Source organism: Scyliorhinus torazame, chromosome 3, assembly GCF_047496885.1.
Source record: "Scyliorhinus torazame isolate Kashiwa2021f chromosome 3, sScyTor2.1, whole genome shotgun sequence".
NCBI classification, from domain to species: Eukaryota; Metazoa; Chordata; class Chondrichthyes; order Carcharhiniformes; family Scyliorhinidae; genus Scyliorhinus; species Scyliorhinus torazame.
In genome coordinates, this window is record NC_092709.1 from 22,296,356 (window position 1) to 22,318,027 (window position 21,672).

General features: G+C 52.1%; 1 protein-coding gene across 1 annotated transcript in view; it reads right to left on the reverse strand.

The window, feature by feature from the left end:
* Positions 1-12,813: 12,813 nt before the first annotated feature.
* tex15 (testis expressed 15, meiosis and synapsis associated) overlaps positions 12,814-21,672 on the reverse strand; it is a 95,224-nt gene continuing 86,365 nt past the window's right edge. The window contains exon 9 of the mRNA XM_072495400.1: positions 12,814-14,201. Coding sequence (XP_072351501.1) covers positions 14,124-14,201 — 78 coding nt within the window. The 3' untranslated portion in view covers positions 12,814-14,123. The remainder of the gene's footprint in view (positions 14,202-21,672) is intronic.

The following is a 21,672-nucleotide window of genomic DNA, read 5'->3' on the forward strand; positions in this document are numbered from 1 at the left end:
CCTTCCTGTTTATTCTTTTATTTTTTGCTGTTAGAATTTTGATCCATGGATGATTAATGGACACGTGTCTTTAAGGAAAGCAGCCTATATCTTTAATTCAAGCAGAAGAATGCAGAAAACTGTGCTGGTTTATCTGGAGTTGCAGACTGGCCGGTTCCAGTCAGAGAGAGATGGGGTGGGACTCAGTTTGATTGATTTGGCTGGTGGCCAACGGATTGGCCCAAAAGGCTGTACTCTGCCTGGTAACAGGTGGTGATTGGATCTTATCCCAGTGGAGACCTAAGGAGGTTTTAGTGTTGATTCTGGTAGCACGGTGAAGGGATCCAGCTAATTCACTCCGGAAAGATCCGGTGAGCTCTCTCCACAAATGCAGCTGTAAGGGTTATCCCTCTTTCCAGTCGTCTGAAGGTTCTGTTTTCCTGAAACTACAGAGGGCTGAAGACAAACGCCGAACTGAAAGCAAAGTTTGATGAAACTGTCTTTAAGACAGAGAGAGCCAGGTTCTTGAATAATAAAGGGATCAGGGGTTATGGGAAGACAGGAGAACGGGGATGAGAAACACAACAGCCATGATTGAATGGCGGAGCAGACTCGATGGGCTGAGTGGCCTAATTCTGCTCCTATGTCTCATGGTCTTACGAAACAATGACTCTGCCTCTTCAGGAAAGTTGCAAATACTGTATTTCTAAACTACAGGGAAGATCAGTACAGGCTGATATCAAGACTTTAACAGCAAGCTTACTGTGAAGTAAAGTCTGCTAAGAACCATCACCTGAAACAAAGATTCTTTTACCCTTTCACTTATGCTTTTTACCCCTTTCCATCCTTCTGTGTTTGTCTATCGTGCGTGTGTGTCTAGAGGATGGGGCAGGAGGAAGAGTTTAAGTGGGAGTTAGGTATTTGTTATTCGTTAACCAACTGTATTTGCTATGTATTTTGTTATAGGTCTTGTTATAAAGAGTAATTGTGTTTACATTTACAAACCTGGGGCGAAATTCTCCGTTATCGGCGCAAAGTCCGCCGATAGGCGCAAAAAACGGCGCAAATCCGACCTGCGTCACGCCGCAAAAATCGTCGCGAAGTCTCCGGCCCGAAATGGGCTAGCAGCGACGTGACGGGATCCGCGCTTGCTCACGTGGTTCACGCCATGCAGCGTCATACACGCCGCACGGCGTGACGGCTCATAAGGACGCGCTGCTCCCCCACACCCGACCGGAACACTCGACCGGATGGCCGGCCACCGCTCAGCACCGAGGTTCCAGTCACGGGATATGGAGGCGCTCCTGGACGCAGTGGAGCAGAGGAGGGAGGCCTTGTATCCCGGGCACGGCCGCAGAGTTGCCCCACGCCACAGCCGGCGTCTGTGGAGGGAGGTGGCAGAGGCCGTCACCGCTGTGTCCCTGACACCACGGACAGGTACCCAGAGCCACAAGAAGGTGAACGCCCTCGTCAGAGCAGGCAGGGTGAGCCTCCCCCCTGCCTGATATCCATATCCCCCATATCCCCCCTCCCCCATATCCCCCCCTCCCCCATATCCCCCTCCCCCATATCCCCCTCCCCCATATCCCCCCCTCCCCATATCCCCCTCCCCATATCCCCCTCCCCATATCACCCCCCATAATCCCCCCTCCCCCATAATCCCCCCCTCCCCATATCCCCCTCCCCCATATCCCCCCTCCCCATATCCCCCTCCCCCATATCTCCCCTCCCCCATATCCCCAAGTGAATCCAGCCCTATCCTTAACCTCTGCAATACACGCGCAACCGATGGCGTGCATTCATATACCTGTCTAACACTGTTGCCTTTTACTCCTGCCACCGCACCCCCCCCCCCCCCCCCCCCCCCGCCACAGGAGAAACGCGCACACAACACCAGGGAGCATGTGAGGACTGGAGGAGGCCCCGCTGATGAGAGGCCACTGACCGAACACGAGGAAAGGGCCCTGGAACAGGCTGGCGGACCTGAGGACCGGGAGGTTGCTGATGCAGAGGTCAGGGGCTCACCAGCAAGTGAGCCACCGACAGCCCGTCCCCTATATCCCCCTCCCCCATATCACCTGGTCACTGCCTGCGTGTCTAACCATGCATGCTTCATCGTGTACCGCAGGAGCAAACGTCGAGGCACCCATCGCCGCAGATGCAGACCGCCCGCAGGATGCCCCTCGGAGGCCACGGGAGACGGAGAGACCGGGACCCTCCGGCATGCAACGCCCGCAGGATGCCCCTCGCACACCACGGGAGACGGAGAGACCCGGACCCTCGGCATGCGACGCCCGCAGGATGCCCCTCGCACACCACAGGAGACGGAGAGACCCGGACCCTCCGGCATGCGATGCCCGCAGGATGTCCCTTGGAGACCACGGGAGACGGAGAGACCTGGAGCAACAGGGAGACGACGCCCCCGTCTCGTGCGGGTGCGACGACGCAGGCGTGCCACCCAGCGACGAGAGGGGCAGCCACAGGCCCCCGTCACAGCCGAGCCAGGACACCACTACCCAGTACACCCCTACCCAGGACACCCCTACCCGGGACACCCCTACCCGGGACAGCACTACCCAGGAAGACAAAATACCGGACAGTGACACAGAGTGGATGGGTGGAGACGAACCCCCACCCCAAAGTGCCATGGACTCAGAGTGGGACGAAGAGCACGACTCAACGCCACTGCTGTCACCAACACCCTCCACCATCGCAGAAACACTCACCTTGGTTGGGCACTTTAGTGATGAGGCGTCTGGTACACTCACTGGTGCGCACAACACAGCCGTCCCGGTACAGCAGGTGGAGGTAGGAGCAGCAGAGGGGCCGGGCGGTCGGAGGGCAGCCCAGCCCAAGCGAACATCTGCCGCCCAGATGGATCCCGGGTTCCTGGAGTTACCACACCCACCCATAGATCCGATGCAACCACCGACCCGGAGACGAGCGAAGAGGGTGACGGCCGGCTTGCGGCGGCTGCAGTCGCAGGTGGAGGAGTCCACCCGTGTCCAGGAGCTGGGAGTGGTGCCGGTCATACGTGCCACCCAGGCCGACACCGCACGGGTGGCGTCCGCGGTGGAGGTGCGACGGTGTCAGACATGGGGAACGGTTTGCGAGGCCTGGGGCTTTCTGTGCAGGCGGCGTCTGTGGCCCAGGACATGGCTGCCCTCTCACAGGAGGCCATGAGCCAGTGCCAGCGGCAGATGGCAGAGGCGCTCAACGCCATGGCCCAGTCTCAGCAGTCCATAGCTCAGTCTCTGCAGGCCATAGCCCAGTCACAGCAGTCCATGGCCCAGTCTCAGCTGAGGGCATCGGCGCCATTGGCCATGTGCGAGCCGGTGTTGCACAGTCAGACAGGGTTTGCCAATCCCCTGGGCTCCATGGCTGCAAACCTGCAGACCCCTGTCGATACCAGCACGGGCCTCCAGGACTGGCAGCGCCAGATGTCAGGGGGCGTCGGATGGCCAGTCCGTTCGCATCCCCCACCCATGTAGAGGCCTGGGGGCCATCGGGCACCCCGAGGGAGGAGGAGGTGCTGTGGTCCGTCCCGGGTCCCCCTGTAGGGGAGGTCCTGGAACACCGCGACACCTCGGACTCCCCTCCTTCCGTCCCAGGTGCATCGGGTGGGCAACGGGCAGGACAGGCTGGCAGCTCGCCATCCCAGTCGCCCGGGCCGCAGCCTGGCCCATCGAGGCCAGGACGCCCCAGGAAACGGCCGCCAAAGGGATCCCGTGTCAGAGGGCAGGAATCACAGGAGTCCACCTCCAGTTCTGCTGTACCGTCTGGGGAACCACGTAGACGTAGTCAAAGGGCCCGTAAGGCCAAACAATTAGACACTGAGTAAGTTGGCACGGGTGCAGGGCACAGATGAGTTTTAGGGGCTAGGGCACGTGCATGAACTCCTTTGGTTATTAAAGTCAATGTTACACCTACAGAAGCTGCCTTTGTGCTCTGTCCAAAGCATGTGGGGGTGTCATGTACGTTGAGCGCAAGTGTGTGTGTGTGAGGGGTGGTCTTACCTCAGCCCCAGGTGAGTCTGCCCCTTCCCCCTGGGCCGCCATCAACATCCCCCCGGGCAGAGGACGGGACCGTGCGCTGCAGTGTCACAGACGCATGCAGGGATGGTCCGGGTGGATGGTGGTACTGTGGCCATGAGTCAGACATAGTCCAACGATGTGGAGCCAGGAGCTCATCGCAGGGCGGGTTGTCACCATCCTCCATGGCCTGCAATAGACACGCGTCCACCGGCAACTGTGTGAGCCCGGCCGTTGTGCCGCAGGTGGATTGGCAATGGGGGGGGTGGGGTTGGGGAGGGGGGTGAGGGTGCTGGGTGGTGGATGGGTGGGGGGTGTGGGTGGTCGGCTGTTGCCATGATGTGCGTCTGTCACTGCCCGGATGCACCGGTGCACCGATGTCTGCGATATGCCGGACAGGTCAAGCCTGGAATGACCCAGTTGCATAAAAGTTCAGGGCCACCGTAACCTTGACGGACACGGGGAGAGGGTGTCCCCCGCCAGTGCCACACGGTGACAGGTGTGCCAGCGGGTGGCAGATGTGTGCAGTCTCCTCCTGCATTCCCGGTCCGTGAGGTCCTGGCATGACTGCCGGGGCCGGTACACACGGGGCGCCCTCGGGTACCTCTGTTGCCGTGGGGCCGCGACGTCCTCCTCCCCCTCCTCGTCCTGTCGGTCAGGTGTCCCTCCAGCCACTTGGAGATAGGGGAAGAAAAACAACAGCTTCCACCCTGGAGAATGGACATGGGATTATTGGCAGATGAGGGGGTGTGTTTAAGGGTGAGGGGGTGTATTGAAAGGTACTTGGAACTTAATGATAATGGGGAGGTACAGGTGGGAGTGGTCTGGGAGGCACTGAAGGCAGTGGTTAGAGGGGAGCTGATATCTATTAGGGCACATAAAGGAAAGCAGGAGGTTAGGGAAAGGGAGCGGTTGTTGAAAGAACTTCTGAGGGTGGACAGACAATACGCGGAGGCACCGGAGGAGGGACTGTACAGGGAAAGGCAAAGGCTACATGTAGAATTTGACTTGTTGACTACGGGTAATGCAGAGGCACAATGGTGGAAGGCACAGGGTGTACAGTACGAATATGGGGAGAAGGCGAGTAGGTTGTTGGCCCACCAACTGAGGAAAAGGGGAGCAGCGAGGGAGATAGGGGGGAAGAGATGGAGCGGGGAGCGGAGAGAGTGAATGGAGTGTTCAAGGCATTTTATGAAAGATTATATGAAGCGCAGCCCCCGGACGGGAAGGAGAGAATGATGTGCTTTCTGGATCAGCTGGAATTTCCTAAGGTGGAGGAGCAGGAGAGAGTGGGGATGGGAGCACAGATTGAGACGGAGGAAGTAGTGAAAGGGATTGGGAGCATGCAGGCGGGGGAAGGCCCCGGGACCAGACGGATTCCCAGTTGAATTCTATAAGAACTATTTGGACTTGCTGGCCCCGCTACTGATGAGAACCTTTAATGAGGCGAGGGAAAGGGGGCAGCTGCCCCCGACTATGTCAGCGGCAACGATATCGCTCCTCCTAAAGAAGGAAAAAGACCCGCTGCACTGCGGGTCATACAGGCCCATTTCCCTCCTGAATGTGGATGCTAAGATTCTGGCCAAGGTAATGGCAATGAGGATAGAGGATTGTGTCCCGGGGGTGGTCCATGAGGACCAAACTGGGTTTGTGAAGGGGAGACAGCTAAATACAAATATACGGAGGCTGCTAGGGGTAATGATGATGCCCCCACCAGAGGGGGAAGCGGAGATAGTGGTGGCGATGGATGCCGAGAAAGCATTTGATAGAGTGGAGTGGGATTATTTGTGGGAGGTGTTGAGGAGATTTGGCTTTGGGGACGGGTATATCAGGTGGGTACAGTTGCTGTATAGGGCCCCGATGGTGAACGTGGTCACGAATGGATGGGGGTCTGAGTATTTTCGGCTCCATAGAGGGACGAGGCAGGGATGTCCTCTGTCCCCGTTATTGTTTGCATTGGCGATTGAACCCCTGGCCATAGCACTGAGGGGTTCCAGGAAGTGGAGGGGAGTAATTAGGGGGGGAGAAGAACACCGGGTATCTCTGTATGCGGATGATTTGTTGCTATATGTGGCGGACCCGGCGGAGGGGATGCCAGAGATAATGCGGATACTTGGGGAGTTTGGGGACTTTTCAGGGTATAAACTGAACATGGGGAAAAGTGAGTTATTTGTGGTGCATCCAGGGGAGCAGAGCAGAGAGATAGAGGATTTACCGTTGAGGAAGGTAACAAGGGACTTCCGGTACCTGGGGATCCAGATAGCCAAGAATTGGGGTACATTACATCGGCTCAATTTAACACGGTTGGTGGAACAGATGGAGGAGGATTTCAAGAGATGGGACATGGTGTCCCTGTCATTGGCAGGTAGGGTGCAGGCGGTTAAAATGGTGGTCCTCCCGAGATTCCTTTTTGTGTTCCAGTGCCTCCTGGTGGTGATCACGAAGGCTTTTTTCAAAAGAATTGAGAAGAGCATTATGAGTTTTGTGTGGGCTGGGAAGACCCCGAGAGTGAGGCGGGGATTCTTGCAGCGTAGTAGGGACAGGGGGCGGCTGGCACTACCGAGCCTAAGTGAGTACTACTGGGCCACCAATGTTTCAATGGTGTGTAAGTGGATGGGAGAAGGGGAGGGAGTGGCGTGGAAGAGATTGGAGAGGGCGTCCTGCAGGGGACTAGCCTGCAAGCAATGGTGACGGCGCCGTTGCCGTTCTCACCAAAGAAATACACCACAAGCCCGGTGGTGGTGGCTACATTGAAAATTTGGGGGCAGTGGAGACGGCATAGGGGAGGGACGGGAGCTTCGGTGCGGTCCCTGATAAGAAACAATCATAGGTTCGTTCCGGGGAGAATGGATGGGGATTTGGAGCATGGCAAAGAGCTGGGGTAGTACAACTAAGAGATCTATTTGTAGATGGGACGTTTGCGAGTCTGGGAGCGCTGACGGAGAAATATGGGTTGCCCCAAGGGAATGCATTTCGGTATATGCAATTGCGGGCTTTTGCGAGGCAACAGGTGAGGGAATTCCCGCAGCTCCCGACACAGAAGTGCAGGATAGAGTGATCTCAGAGACATGGGTGGGGGACGGTAAGGTGGCGGACATATACAGGGAGATGAGGGACGAGGGGGAGATCATGGTAGATGAGCTGAAAGGGAAATGGAAGAAGAACTGGGGGAGGAGATTGAGGAGGGGCTGTGGGCTGATGCCCTTCGTAGGGTAAACTCATCGTCCTCATGTGCCAGGCTAAGCCTGATACAATTTAAGGTGCTACACAGGGCGCATATGACTGGAGCACGGCTTAGTAAATTTTTGGGGGTAGAGGATAGGTGTGCGAGATGCTCGAGAGGCCCAGCGAATCACACCCACATGTTTTGGTCATGCCTGGCACTACAGGGGTTCTGGGTGGGGGTGGCAAAGGTGCTTTCGAAGGTGGTGGGGGTCCGGGTCGAACCAAGCTGGGGGTTGGCTATATTTGGGGTTGCAGAAGAGCCGGGAGTGCAGGAGGCGGGAGAGGCTGACGTGTTGGCCTTTGCGTCCCTAGTAGCCCGGCGCAGGATATTGTTAATGTGGAAGGAAGCCAAACCCCCGGGTGTGGAGACCTGGATACGCGATATGGCAGGGTTTATAAAGTTAGAACGGATTAAGTTCGTGTTAAGGGGTTCGGCTCAGGGGTTCACCAGGCGGTGGCAACCGTTCGTCGATTACCTCACAGAAAGATAGAGGGAATGGAAAAGAAGTAGACAACAGCAGCAACCCAGGGGGGAGGTGGGGGGGGGGGGAAAGGACGGGGGGGGGGGAGGAATCGGACGGACTCTCAGGGATGTTATTGTATATGTATAGGTATTTGGTATATGTAATTGTATATTGGATTGTTGGATTGTATTTTTGGAGAGTATTTATTTTGGACAAGGCAGTTGCCATTTAGTTTTGTTTTTTTTTGTTTATATATTACTTATTTATTTGTTTAAAACTGGCCACGGTTATTTATATTGCTTTTATTGTTGTGTAAAAGAAACACTACGTATTGTTATGTTTGGCCAAAAAACTTGAATAAAATATATTTTTTTAAAAAAGGTGTCCCTCCAGCCTGGGCGGCTGCCGCCTGCCCCTCTGCAGCAGCCTGCGCCACCTCCTGGCACGCTCCTCCTCCTCATCCAGGGCAACATAGACATTAGCGGCTGCCGCCACGGCGGCCAACATCGCTGGATGATCGGAAAACATGACGGCCTGGTGTGGGGGGGGAGGGGGGGGGGGGGAAACGACGACATGTCATCATTGCCCATACCCCCTCCTCCCCCCAGCCAGGTGGCATGGACCGCATGGGTCCAACTGTTGGAGGCTGGCACCTGGCCAGGTGGACCAACTCACTTGCCCCTCGCACCCCCCTCCCCGGCACGGACCCCATCCTCCTCCCCGGACCCCCCCATCCTCCTCCCCGGCACGGACCCCCCCCCCCCCCATCCCCCTCCCCGGCACGGGCCCCCCATCCTCCTCCCCGGCACAGACCTCTCCATCCTCCTCCCCGGCTCGGACCCCCCCCCATCCCCCTCCCCGGCATGGGCTCCCCATCCTCCTCCCCGGCACGGGCCCCCCCCTCATCCCCCTCCCCGGCACGGACCCTCCCATCCCCCTCCCCGGCACGGACCCCCCCATACCCCTCCCCGGCACGGACCCCCCCCATCCCTGGCACGGACCCCCCCATCCTCCTCCCTGGCACGGACCCCCTCCCCGGCACGGACCCCCCCATCCCCCTCCCTGACACGGACCCCCACATCCTCCTCCCCGGCACGGACCCCCCCATCCCCCTCCCTGGCACTGACCCCCCCCTCCCGGCACACCCCCGGAGCCCAGCCCACTCTAACCACCCCCCTCCCCCCCCCGCCGCACACACACACACACAACCCTGCACACACCTCTCCCCACACATTCAGACTGCGGCCACGCCATCGCCTGCCCAGCGGCCAACCCCCCAGGCCGTCACTCACCTCCACGCTGGTCGGCGTGAACCTGGAGCACAGGTTGACGCCGATTAAAAGGAGGTTTGATTTACGTCGACGTGACCCGTCATCACGTCAACGGGACTTCGGCCCATCCGGACGGGAGAATATCGGCAGGCCCAAAATCGGCTGCCTTGCGCCCACCCGTGCCATTCTCCGATGTCTGCGGTGCCATTAACGCCCCGCCGACTTTTCTCCCTTCGGAGACTTCGGCAACCGGCGGGGGCGGGATTCACGGCGGCCAACGGCTGGGGGGTCGGAGAATGACGCCCCAGGTGACAGTAATTATTAGGCAGGCAAGGGCCAAAGACTTTGGGGGCGTAATTCTCCCCCCCCCCACGCCAGGTGGGAGAATCGCCGGGGCGCTGCGTGTGTCCCGCCACCCGCACCTGATTCTCCCAACCCCCCAAACTGCGCGGCGAGAATCACGGCTGGCCGTTTGGAAATTCTCCGGCCCGGATGGGCCGAGCGACCTGCCCAACATGACCGGTTCCCGCCGGCACCGTCCACACCTTGCCGCTACCGGCGGGAACAGCGTGGGAAAGCTGGTGGGGGGGGTGGGTGGCCTATGGGTGGGGGAGGGGGGATTCCTGCATCGGGGCCTCAAATGGGGTTTGGCCTGCGATCGGTGCCCACGGATCGTAGGGCCGGCCTCTCTGCAGGAGGACCTCCTTTCCTCCGCCGCCCCGCAAGATCCATCCGACATCTTGTTGCGGGGCGGACGGGGTGACGTAATTTACTTGGCGTCGGCCGCGTCATTTACGCGGTGCCGCTTTTATGCACGGAAATGACGCACCCCCGCTCCGAGCCCCGGGGGCGGGAGAATAGGGGGCTGGGAGTGGGCTCCGACGCCGGAGTGAAACACTCCGGTTTTCACTCCGGCGTCGGCAGTTAGACTCCCGATGGGAGAATTGCGCCCAAGGTATTTTTAGAAGTATTATAGGTTAATTCACTTGTGTTGTGACTCCGGGACAAGTGGGGCTGGAATTGCCCAGGGTAACAATCTCGGAACAGACAAAGAGCTGATTTTCCCATAAATTTAAAGAACAAGATTAATAATTTTTATTTCTCAACACCCAAATATATGTACAACAGCATATGCTACACAGGCACACAGATACGTATACACACAAACAAGAGAACATGGGGCGAGATTCTCCGACCCCCCGCCGGGTCGGAGAATCGCTGGGGACTGGCGTGAATCCCGCCCCCCGCCGGTTGCCGAATTCTCCGGCACCGGATATTCGGCGGGGGGCGGGAATCGCGCCGCGCCTGTTGGCGGGCCTCCCCCCCCCGCGATTCTCCAGCCCGGATGGGCTGAAGTCCCGCTGCTAGAATGCCTGTCCCGCCGGCGAAGATTAAACCACCTACCTTACCGGTGGGACAAGGCAGCGCGGGCGGGCTCCGGGGTCCTGGGGGGGGGGGGGGGGGGGGGGGGGGGGGGGCGCGGGGCGATCTGGCCCCGGGGGGGTGCCCCCACGGTGGCTTGATCCGCGGGCGGGCCTGTGCCGTGGGGGCACTCTTTTCCTTCCGCCTTCGCCACGGTCTCCGCCATGGTGGAGGCAGAAGAGACTCCCTCCACAGCGCATGCGCGGGGATGCCGTGAGCGGCCGCTAACTCTCCCGCGCATGCGCCACCCGGAGATGTCATTTCCGCACCAGCTGGCGGGGCACCAAATGCCTTTTCCGCCAGCTGGCAGGGCGGAAATTAGTCGGGCGCGGGCCTAGCCCCTTAAGGTTGGGGCTCGGCCCCCCAAGGTGAGGAGGATTCCGCGCCTTTGGGGCGGCACGATGCCCGACTGATTTGTGCCGTTTTGGGCGCCGGTCGGCGGACATCGCGCCGATACCGGAGAATTTCGCCCATGATTACAAAAGAGGTCGCACGCACTTATATTTTTGAAAAGTCTAAAAATTCAGTTTTATTTGAGTCTTTCAAGATGGAAGCACAAAACATTGCAGGCCCGATGATTCATTTTGGTTCTTCTTCGGCGATCACTTGCTAATGAGTTTGATTGTCTAAGAAACTCCGTGTTACCAGTCATGGGTTCTCTGCGTTCTTGAATGGCTGATGAGCCCGATCCTAGAGCTGCATCTTCCACTGCACACTCGGCAGGTGTTTCCGGGAGGTGGGACCTGTCCTTGGACTCGAGTTTTCTGGTATTCTTTTCTTAGGCTCCTTTTCCGGGCCTTATCTTGCTGTCGGGCGTCCTTGAAGAAATGTACCCCTTCAACCCATGGAGGCTCCTTCAAGTAGGTCTCTTCTGAAATGGAGGTTGGAAGTTCAGGTGACAAGTTCATAGTGGCTTACCTTTCGCGGTAGCAGGTTTCTGGCTTTGCCCCAGTCGAGGTGGTCAAAGTGCCTACGTGTAGCTAGGTCTTGGTTTGGGTCTTCAAATCAGTCGGTAAAAGACCAGCTCCACATCTCTTCCTGTGGGTGGCAGGGTGCTGTTTTTGCTGGACTGGATCTACTCCATCTGAGTTTCCTTCTCTCCCAGATGGGCTGGCTGAGGGAGGTTGCTCTCAAAATGTGCGTTAATAAATGTTCCTTATCACATCCTGGTTTCTGTCAGGTGGCCGTACTATCTATTTTGCCATTGCCCACAGAAATGGTCTGTGAGGACTTAAGCACTGGCACACACTAGGGTTTGGGTTTCAGCAATTTGCATCTCCTTGTGATACTATGGGTTCCTCCTTACTCCCTTTCTGTGGAATTCCATTTTTATAGCCAAAAGTTCTGCAGGGCTAGTTTCTGCAGATATTTGGACAAAGGAGCCATTAATTTGATGGGAAAAGATCGGTTGCATTTTAACATCCTCTCAAAGGGATGTCCCAAAGGGTTATGTGCATTTTACTGTCCTGATCATACAAGTTGGCTAACTTCCAGGCAAATGCAGATCCGGGTGTATCAGAAGACAAGAAGGGAGGTCACCTGACCTCTCAACTCCACCTTGATCCAAAACAGATTGCCTATTCTCCACTTCGTTTTTGGAAGGAAAGTGACCATTTTCTATAAATCCGCGGGTAACAAGGATTGAATCACAACATGTTGGCATCCTGCAGTATGAATTAAGTTTGCATTCACCTGAGGGATGGATGATGTTTCAGTGCACAGAAGAGCGTCTGAAACTTACCTAGTTCACATGGGATATTTGGAAACTGTTTCTGAGATGCTACAAACGCTGAAAGGTGTTACCCATGGCTCAGTTGCACCTCTGTCACAGAGTCACAAGTTTGGGTGGCACTCCACAGACTTGATAAAATAATCCAGATTGACATTTTGGTGCAGTATTGAGGGCGCGCTGCAATGGCGGAGGTGGTATTGTTCTGTTAACTCCCTTCACAGGCTGTCAATTTGTAGAAGAGCAGGGTTTTTTCCACGGTGTCCTGGCTAATATTTATAACTCCACCAACCTTGCTAAAACAGGTGATCTAGTTTAATCTCATTGTTGTTTATGGGACATTACTGTGTGCCTATTCGCTGCTGTCTTTTCCTCAATGCAACTAGTGACATCACTAAAACTGTTCGTCACTGGCTCTGCAACTTCCTGAAGTTGTGAAAGGTGCTATATAAATGCAAATTCTTTGTCACTCACAGTTTCAGGATTTGATGACTTCATGTGGTGTTTTGTAACATTGAGCAAAACCTTAAAGTAGTTTGTCTAAGAATAGTGAAGTTTTCCCCAGTCGTGCAATTCTCTGTGATTCATTAATATGAATTAAGTAATTTCTGCAGATGTTGTGTAAGGTATGCATTTTATTGGCTTACGATAGACCTCCTCAACCTGGGCCCAATAAAGTAAAGGCCTCAGAATAATTTTGCTTTTCAAAGCTTGTTTAATAAAGCACTTAACATAGGCACCATACGAAATGTGTATTTCCATCAAATGCAAAAACTTAGTAAGGTAGAAAAATACACACCAGCTCACGTTTCTTAATAGGTGGCACACATCACACTGATATGCACCACTCAGAATCATTAACAGTGACAGTGGGGTGAAAAAGTTATGCATCATTGCAACATCTTCACATTCATCTCGCAGATAGAGACAAAAAAAAGAACATTCAACAATGCAAGCAGCCATGACAAGTATGTCAGTAATCGGAATTATCCCCTGACTGGTATACACAATTAAAAAAAATATCTGACACCGTGTTTATTTTTTGGCATTTAACAAATTAAAGAAAACTCAAGTGGGAACGACAGACATTTTAAAATTGTCTCAGAGTGCTCCAGTCTGGTGTACTTCAGGGAAAAAAATGCCACGTTAGAATTTGTTACTCCTCCCTGTTATCAACAGAGGGAAGACCTGTCTGCTGAAACCCCCCCCCATTCAGGCATCCTATTTGAAAATACCACATTAGAAAACTCACCACAAAATAACTATGTTTTAGGATTAAACTTTTGTCCCATTTTGGGATTTTCTTCAAAGCCAACCACAAAAAAAATGTGTTGCACAATTAAAACTCACAATTAAACAAACATGGCAAAAATAAATTACTGAATTAAAACACCAAACTGTACATCGGCAAAAATCATCTTCATCTCCCAGCAACTTAGTTTCTATCGTGTTCAAGACGTTGAGGTTATTTCCCGTTGCCTTGCACTGAGTACACAGACCTCTGTCAAACTACTGGTAGTCTTCAGAGGGACAGAATAAAACACTTTCCTATTAAAATAAATTAAAACCCATTTAACACATTGTAAACGTACTCCCAATTAAACTAGTGGAAAACTCAAAGTTCACATTTGCTGTGCTCTGTTCCACTCCTGTGTCATAAAGACCTATTGGTATTATTTTAACTTGCGATTCCATTGATCAGACATTTACTTTGACCTGCCACCCATGTTTCATTTGGTCCGGTTTTATGCATTTACAAACAAGTATGAACTAATGTATGGAGTGCCCCCACTACACTTTATTTTAACACGTCCGGACTACCTTGTATTTACTTCCGATGTTACTCACAATGACAAGCAAATAAAACATGTAATCCTACTTCAAATATCAATCCATTTTTACCAAGATCATGTTTGTTAGTAGATTTATTTATTTGTTGCGAAAATGTTCACCCTGCTATGTGGTTTTGTGATAGTCCTTGTCATTCCAACTTAAATACAGATCAGGAAGTGCACAGCGGAGCTTGACGTGGATGGGAGGATGTTTGGCACTCTGGGCTCTTCAGGTTGTTGCCCGTGACCTACATATTTAAAACATTTATTTTTATTTTGCAAAATAAAGAAAACAATTTTTAAAAAGCGAATAGGTAATGACAGTAAAACCAGATCAAAGAGTTCATAGGGCCCGATCAGGTTAACTCTATCTCATAGCTGCCCCATGATGATCTTCCAAAAATGTGGGACATAGGGTTTAGAGGATAGTTAGTGAAGGGGGGTGTCCTCAGATGAGATCCCTTAAAACCGGCTAGCTAGGATAATACTAGAATAGTTCTACATGAGTTAGTTTATTGAGGATTGAGACTATTCATAGAAATGGGAATACCCGGGGCAGCACAGCATAGTGGTTAGCACAGTTGCTTCACAGCTCCAGGGTCCCAGGTTCTATTCCCGGCTTGCGTCACTGTCTGCGCGGAGTCTGAACGTTCTCCCCGTGTGTGCGTGGGTTTTCTCCGGGTGCTCCGGTTTCCTCCCACAGTCCAAAGATGTGCGGGATAGGTTGATTGGCCATGCTGAATTGCCCTTAGTGTTCAAAATGTTTGGGTAGGGTTACTGGGTTACGGGGAGGGTGGAGGTGTGGGCTTGGGTAGGGTGCCCTTTCCAAGGGCCGGTGCAGACTTGATGGGCCGAATGGCCTCCTTCTGCACTGTAAATTCTAAGAAATGATACCCAGTTATCATTATTAACCTTTAAACATTTATTTTTAGAACATAGCAGTAACAAGCATTCAAACTCCTGCTGAAAGCAGTGGCCACAATGCATGATGGGATTTAAGATAGCTAACTTGCCCATGTTTTTAAGACAAACAGGATTAGACAGAAATAGTGTGGTCAGCAATAACACAGTCAGCTCAGTAAGCAGTTCTTATCAGTGCCCCAACATCCTGTCTCAGACAATCCATGGTGTAAAGAGGAACCAACTTCAGCATCCTGCCCCGAGCCGAACAATGAAGTGGGCAGGAACTGGCTGCGATAAGTAACATGGAAATGGCAGCAACACAAATTCATAATGGATAAAGTGTCCTGGTAAACAACAGGTGGCAGGATGGGGTTAAATCATGAGTTGATCACAGTCACCATATTACTTAAGGTAACCTTCATTGGTCAATATAAAATTGATAGCTCCAAGGATTGGATCAAGTCCAACAGCGGTGGGCTATTGATTTTTGGAAAATTGTATAATTGGGGCACCAGTGTAAAGCAGAGTGGGTTTGGCATTTATCCAAATCACTCTCCCGAGGACTAAGCTTGGAAAAATAAAGCCGCCTTAACCAGAGTTGATGTGTCTGCAGGTCTGTGTGTTCAGCTGAGTTGTACCTAAAAAGGAGGAACCCCACGTAAAAGCCAGCTCAATACTCAGTCTTTGACAACGCTCCTACTGTCAGGGTTGAGGTGGAGTTGTCTAACATTCTCCAGTTTCCATCATAGATTCTCACATCCTGCTGCCAGATCTTTGAAAGAGTTATCTAGTCAGTCCCACTGCCCTGTTCTTTCTGTTTATTTTAAATTGTGTTTACTGGTTACCCTTCATCCTGCTAGAGGATGAAGATCCTTTTATTTACTCCATTCGAAGCCCTTCACAGAAACAGATAGAAAATAGGGTGAGCCCATTCATGATGATCATCCAATTCAAATAACTGATCCCACCTTCTCCCCATATCCTTTGATTCCCTTTGTCCCAGGTTCTATATGCATCTCCTTCTTGAAATCATAGGTGGGATTCTCCGTCCCGCCAGCCCCCTTCTCCGGCGCGCCCCCGCCTGCAGCGGGATTCACCGTTCCCGCAGCCGGTCAGTATTATTTCCCATTGTGGCCATCCCACGCCGTCGGGAAACCCACGGGCGTGGGTGCGCTGCCAGCGAAGTGGAGGATCCCGCCGACGGAGAATCCCGCAGCATATGGGCGCGATTCTCCGGCCTCGTTGTGCTCTAGCTCAAGCGTAACCACGTCGGTGAATAGCGGGAGAGGCCAAAAACGAGATCCTCGCCAGGCGCCAGACAGTTTGCGTTGCAACCGGCTCGCTTCCATAGGCGAAAGTGGGTTCTTGCCATAGCGAGGCGAGAAACCAATTATCACCACTTAAGCCTCATTTCCATACACTTAACGAGAACCACCCCATATCCAACGGCCTCCTGTCATTCAGCGGCCTCCCCAGCAAGTGGTCACGCCATTTAGTATTCCTTTTTAAAAATGTGAACCTGGCGGAAAGGCTTCTGTGGGGAGCCAAGGAGGTCAGAAGTCATCTTTGCTGACAGGCAAAGAGCCCGGGTGTGCTGGTCTTGCCATCCCAGTGCTCGGTGGGGGGACGCTTGGCTGGGGGTGGAGGACCCTCCGCGGGGGTGGGCCGCCATGGGGGGGGGGGGGGGGGGTGGCGGGGAGGTGCACCCTGGGGGGCAACCGGTGGGTAAACGCTCGCGGCACAACCATGCCAACCCCTGGATCATGTTTACCCGTTCCGGGGGCAACCCCAAGCGCGGTCCCGGCGAATCAGCTGGCGAGCTTTTATTTGCGACGAGAAGCCCTTGGGGCCTTGTTAAAGGGACCAATTAACGTTGAATTGCATTGGTGGCCTCGCTGGGCCGAGCACGGGAAGATTGCGGCAGTTTCCGTTCGCTCCCACACTTAGAACTTTTTCCGGAGAATTGCGCCCTATGTTTTGGTATCACCTGCTTTCTGTGGTCGCAAATTCCACAGGCTCACCACTTTCTGGGTGAAGAAATCTCTTTCCATCTCAGTCCTAAAAGGTTTACCCTGTATCCTTAGACTATGACCCCTGGTCTGGACAACCCCACCATCGGGCCCATCTTTCCTGTATCTACACTATATAATTCTGTTCGAATTTTATAGATTTCTATGACATCCCCAGTCATACTGGGGCTGTTCAGCACAGGGCTAAATTGCTGGCTTTGAAAGCAGACCAAAGCAGGCCAGCAGCACGGTTCGATTCCCGTAACAGCCTCCCCGAACAGGCGCCGGAATGTGGCGACTAGGGGCTTTTCACAGTAACTTCATTTGAAGCCTACTTGTGACAATAAACAATTTTAATTTCATTTCATTTTCATTCTTCTGAACTCCAGCGAACACAATCCAAACCAACTTAATCTCTCCTCATATGTCAGTTTTGCCATCCCAGGAATCAGTCTGGTAAACCTTCGCTGCACTCCCTTGAGAGCAAGGACGTCCTTCCTCAGACAAGGAGACCAAAGCTGCACAAAATACTCCAGGTGCGGTCTCACTAAGTATAATTGCAGCAAGACAGCACTGCTCCTGTACTCAAAGTACTTGTGAACACCTCCATGAAAGTCACCCTTAAACTTCTCTAAGGAGAACAATCCAAGTTTCTCTCGTCTCTTCACATAACTGAAGTTATGTATTCATCTAAATGGTCTGAAAATCAGATTGACTCCGTTCTTGGAGTGTGATGCGATCTCTCCTCTTTGCATTTGTTCTAAGCATTTTGCCCTGGCACTCCTCTGCACCAGCGGCAATACACGTTCTGTAAACTCCCAAGTGCCCCTTTCAGCCTTGCCTTAATCATGACACCTTTCTGGCCAAACGTCTTGAGCCTCAGACTTGTTTCAAGGACCACTCTACAGCCAGCATACTTTGAAGCACCTCCCAATCTTATAGCCACGGCCACGGAGAGGGACCAGAGCCATAATATTGAGGCCTAAACACAAAGTTCCCAAGGGATGCTCTTTGGCTGATACTGGATGGCACACATGTGACATACACTTTGCCCGGAATATCAGAAGACCCAGATATCCCATTGTAGTTGGAACCATCACTTGAGTCGGGCACCAGGGGTAGATCCAGAGGCGGATTTTTTTTCCTTTATTCTTTCATGGGATGTGGGCACTGCTAGCAAGGCCAGCATTTGACTGCCATCCCTAATTGCCCTTGAATTGAATGGCTTGCATTGCAGAGGGCAGTTTAGAGGCAACCGCACATTGGGAGTCTGGAATCATATGTAGGCCAGACTTGTTAAGGATGGCAGATTTCCTGCCCTTGGCACATATAGGCAGCAATGATATAGGTAAGAAAACAGGAAGAGGTCCTACAAGCTGAATTTGGGGAGTTAGGAGTTAAACTAAAAGCAGGACCTCAAAGGCAGTAATCTCAGGATTGGCTACCAGTGCCATGTGCTAGTCTAGAGTAGTAAAGGCAGGATGGCTAAGGTGAATATGTGGCTTGAGGGATGTTGCAAGAGGGAGGGATTCAAATTCCTGGGACATTGGAACCGGTTCTGGGAGAGGTGGGACCAGTACAAACTGGACAGTCTGCACCTGGGCAGGACTGGAACCAATGACCTTGGAGGAGTGTTTTCTCATGCTGTTGGGAAGGGTTTAAACTAATATGGCAGGGGCATGGGAATCAATGCAGGAAGTTGGAGGGAAATAAGGTGGGGACAGAAACAAAAGGCAGTAAAGGGAAAAGTGGAAGGCAGAGAAACCAAAGACAAAAATCAAAAAGGGCCACATTACATCATAATTCTAAAAGGGCAAAAAAAAGCAAACCTTAAGACGCTGTGTCTCAATGCGAGGAGCATTTGTAATAAGGTTGATGAATTAACTACGCTGACAATCATTAACAGATATGATGTAATTGGGATCACGGAGACTTGACTCCAGATTGACCAAGGATGGGAACTCAACATCCAGGGGTATTCAATATTCGGGAAAAATAAAAGGAAAGGAAAGGGAGGTGGGGTAGCGTTGCTGGTTAAAGAGGAGGTTAATGCAATAGTAAGGAAGGACATAAGCCGGGACGATGTGGAATCCATATGGGTGGAGCTGCGGAACACGAAAGGGCAAAAAACGTTAGTGGGAGTTGTGTACAGACCACTAAACAGTAGTTGTGAGGTTAGGGGTGGCATCAAACAGGAAATTAGAGATGCGTGCAGTAAAGGTACAGCAGTTATTATGGCTGACTTCAATCTGCATATTGATTGGGCTAATCAAACTGGTAGCAATGCGATGTAGCAGCATTTCCTGGAATGTAAAGGGATGGTTTTCTTGACCAATATGTCGAGGAACCAACTAGAGAGCAGGCCACCCTAGACTGGGTATTGTGCAAAGAGAGAGGATTAATTTGCAACTTTGTGGTGTGAGATCCCTTAGGGAAGAGTGACACAGCTAAGTCCGAGACCAGGGTCCTGAACTTAAAGAAAGCTAACTTTGAAGGTATGAGACGTGCATTGGCTAAGATAAGCTGGCAAAGGATACTTAATGGGTTGACGGTGGATAGGCAATGGCAGACATTTAAAGAACACATTATTAAAATTTGTTTTTATTTTTTTAAATTTAGAGTACCCAATTCTTTTTTTTTCAATTAAGGGGCAATTTAGTGCGGTCAATCCACCTGTGCTGCAGATCTTTGGGTTGGGGGGGGGGGGGGGGGGTGAGACCCACGCAGACACGCTAAGAATGTGCAAACTCCACACGGACAGTAACCCGGGGCCGGGATCGAACCCGGGTCCTCAGCGCGGTGAGGCAGCAGTGATTTAAAGAACACATGGATGAACTTCAGCAATTATACATCCCTATCTGGCGCAAGAGTAAGATGGGGAAGGTGACTCAACCATGGCTAACAAGAAAAATCAGGGATAGTGTTAAAAGCAAAGAGGAGGCATATTGGCCAGACAAAGCAGCAAGCCTGAGGACTGGGAGAAATGTAAACTTCAGCAGAGGAGGACAAAAGGTTTAATTCAGAAGAGGAAAATAGAATATGAGCAAACTTGCAGAAAATATAAAAATTAACTGCAAAAGCTTCTACAGATATATGAATAGAAAACGACTGGTGAAGACAAATGTAGGTCCCTTACAGCTAGGATCAGGTGAACTCATAATGGGCAACAAACAGATGGCAGACCAGTTGAACAAATGCTTTGGATCTGTCTTCACCAAGGAGGACACAAATAACCTTCTGGAAATACTAGGGGACAGAGGGTCTAGCATGAAGACAGAACTGAAGGTAATCCTTATTAGTCAGGAAATTGCATTGAGGAAATTGATGGGATTAAAATCCGATAAGTCTCAGGGCCTGATGCTCTGCATCCCAGAGTACTTAAGTAAGTGGCCTGAGAAATAGTGAACGCATTGGTGATCATTTTCCAGCATTCTATAGACTCTGGAAGAGTTCCAATGGATTGGAGGGTAGCTAATGTAACCCCACTTTTTAAAAAAGGAGGGAGAGAGAAAACTGAGAATTATAGGCCGGTTAACCTGACATCAGTGGTGGGGAAAATGCTGGAGTCAATTCTTAAGCATGAAATAACTGAGCATTTGGAAAGTGGGGACAGGATCGGTCCAAGTCAGCATGGATTCTCTAAAGAGAAATCATGCTTGACAAATCTTCTGGAATTTCTTGAGGATGACAAGGGTGAACCAGTGGATGTTGTGTACCTGGACTTTCGAAAGGCTTTTGACAAAGTCTCACACAAGAGATTAGTGAGCAAAATTAAAGTTCATGGTATTGGGTTAATGTATTGGTGTGGTTAGAGAACTGGTTGGCAGACAGGAAGCAGAGAGTGGGAATAAATGGGTCCTTTTCAGAATGGCAAGCAGTGAATAGAGGGGTACCGTAAGGTTCAGTGCTGGGACCCCAGCTGTACACAATATACATTAATGACTTTGACGAAGGAATTGCATGCAATATCTCCAAATTTACAGACAACACAAAGCTGAGTGGCAGTGTGTGCTGTGAGGAGGATGCAAAGAGGCTGCAGGGTGACTTGGGCAGGCTGCCTGAGGGGCAAATACTTGGCAAATGCAATATAATGTGGATAATTGTGACGTTATCCACTTTGGTTGCAAAAACAGGAGGGCAGATTATTATTTGAATGGTGGCAGTTTAGGAAAAGGGGAAGTGCAAGAGACCTGAGTGTCATGGTGGAACAGTCGCTGAAGGTTGGGATGCAGGTACAGCAGGCGGTGAGGAAAGTTAATGGCACGCTGGCCTTCATAGCGAGAGGATTTGAGTGTAGGAATAGGGATGTCCTACTGCAGTTATACAGGGCCTTGATGAGGCCACACCTTGAGTATTGTGCGCAGTTTTGGTCAACTAGTTTGAGAAAGGACATTCTTGCTATTGAGGGTGTCCAGCGAAGGTTCACCAGACTAATTCCCGGGATGACAGGACTGACACACGAAGAAAGACTGGATCAACTGGGCTTGTACTCACTGAAGTTTAGAAGAATGAGAGGGAATCTCATAGAAACATATAAAATCCTGATGGGACTGGACAGGCTAGATGCGGGAAAAATGTTCCCGATGTGGGGACGTCCAGGTGGTCACAGCCTAAGAATAAGGGGTAAGCCATTCAGGACTGAGATGAGGAAGAACTTCTTCTCTCAGAGAGTTGTGAAGTTCTGGAATTCTCTACCACAGAGAGCGGTTGGGGCCAGTCCATTGGATATATTCAAGAGGGAGCTGGACGTGGCCCTTCTGGCTAAAGGGATCAAGGGGTATGGAGAAAAGCGGGAGGGAATACTGAA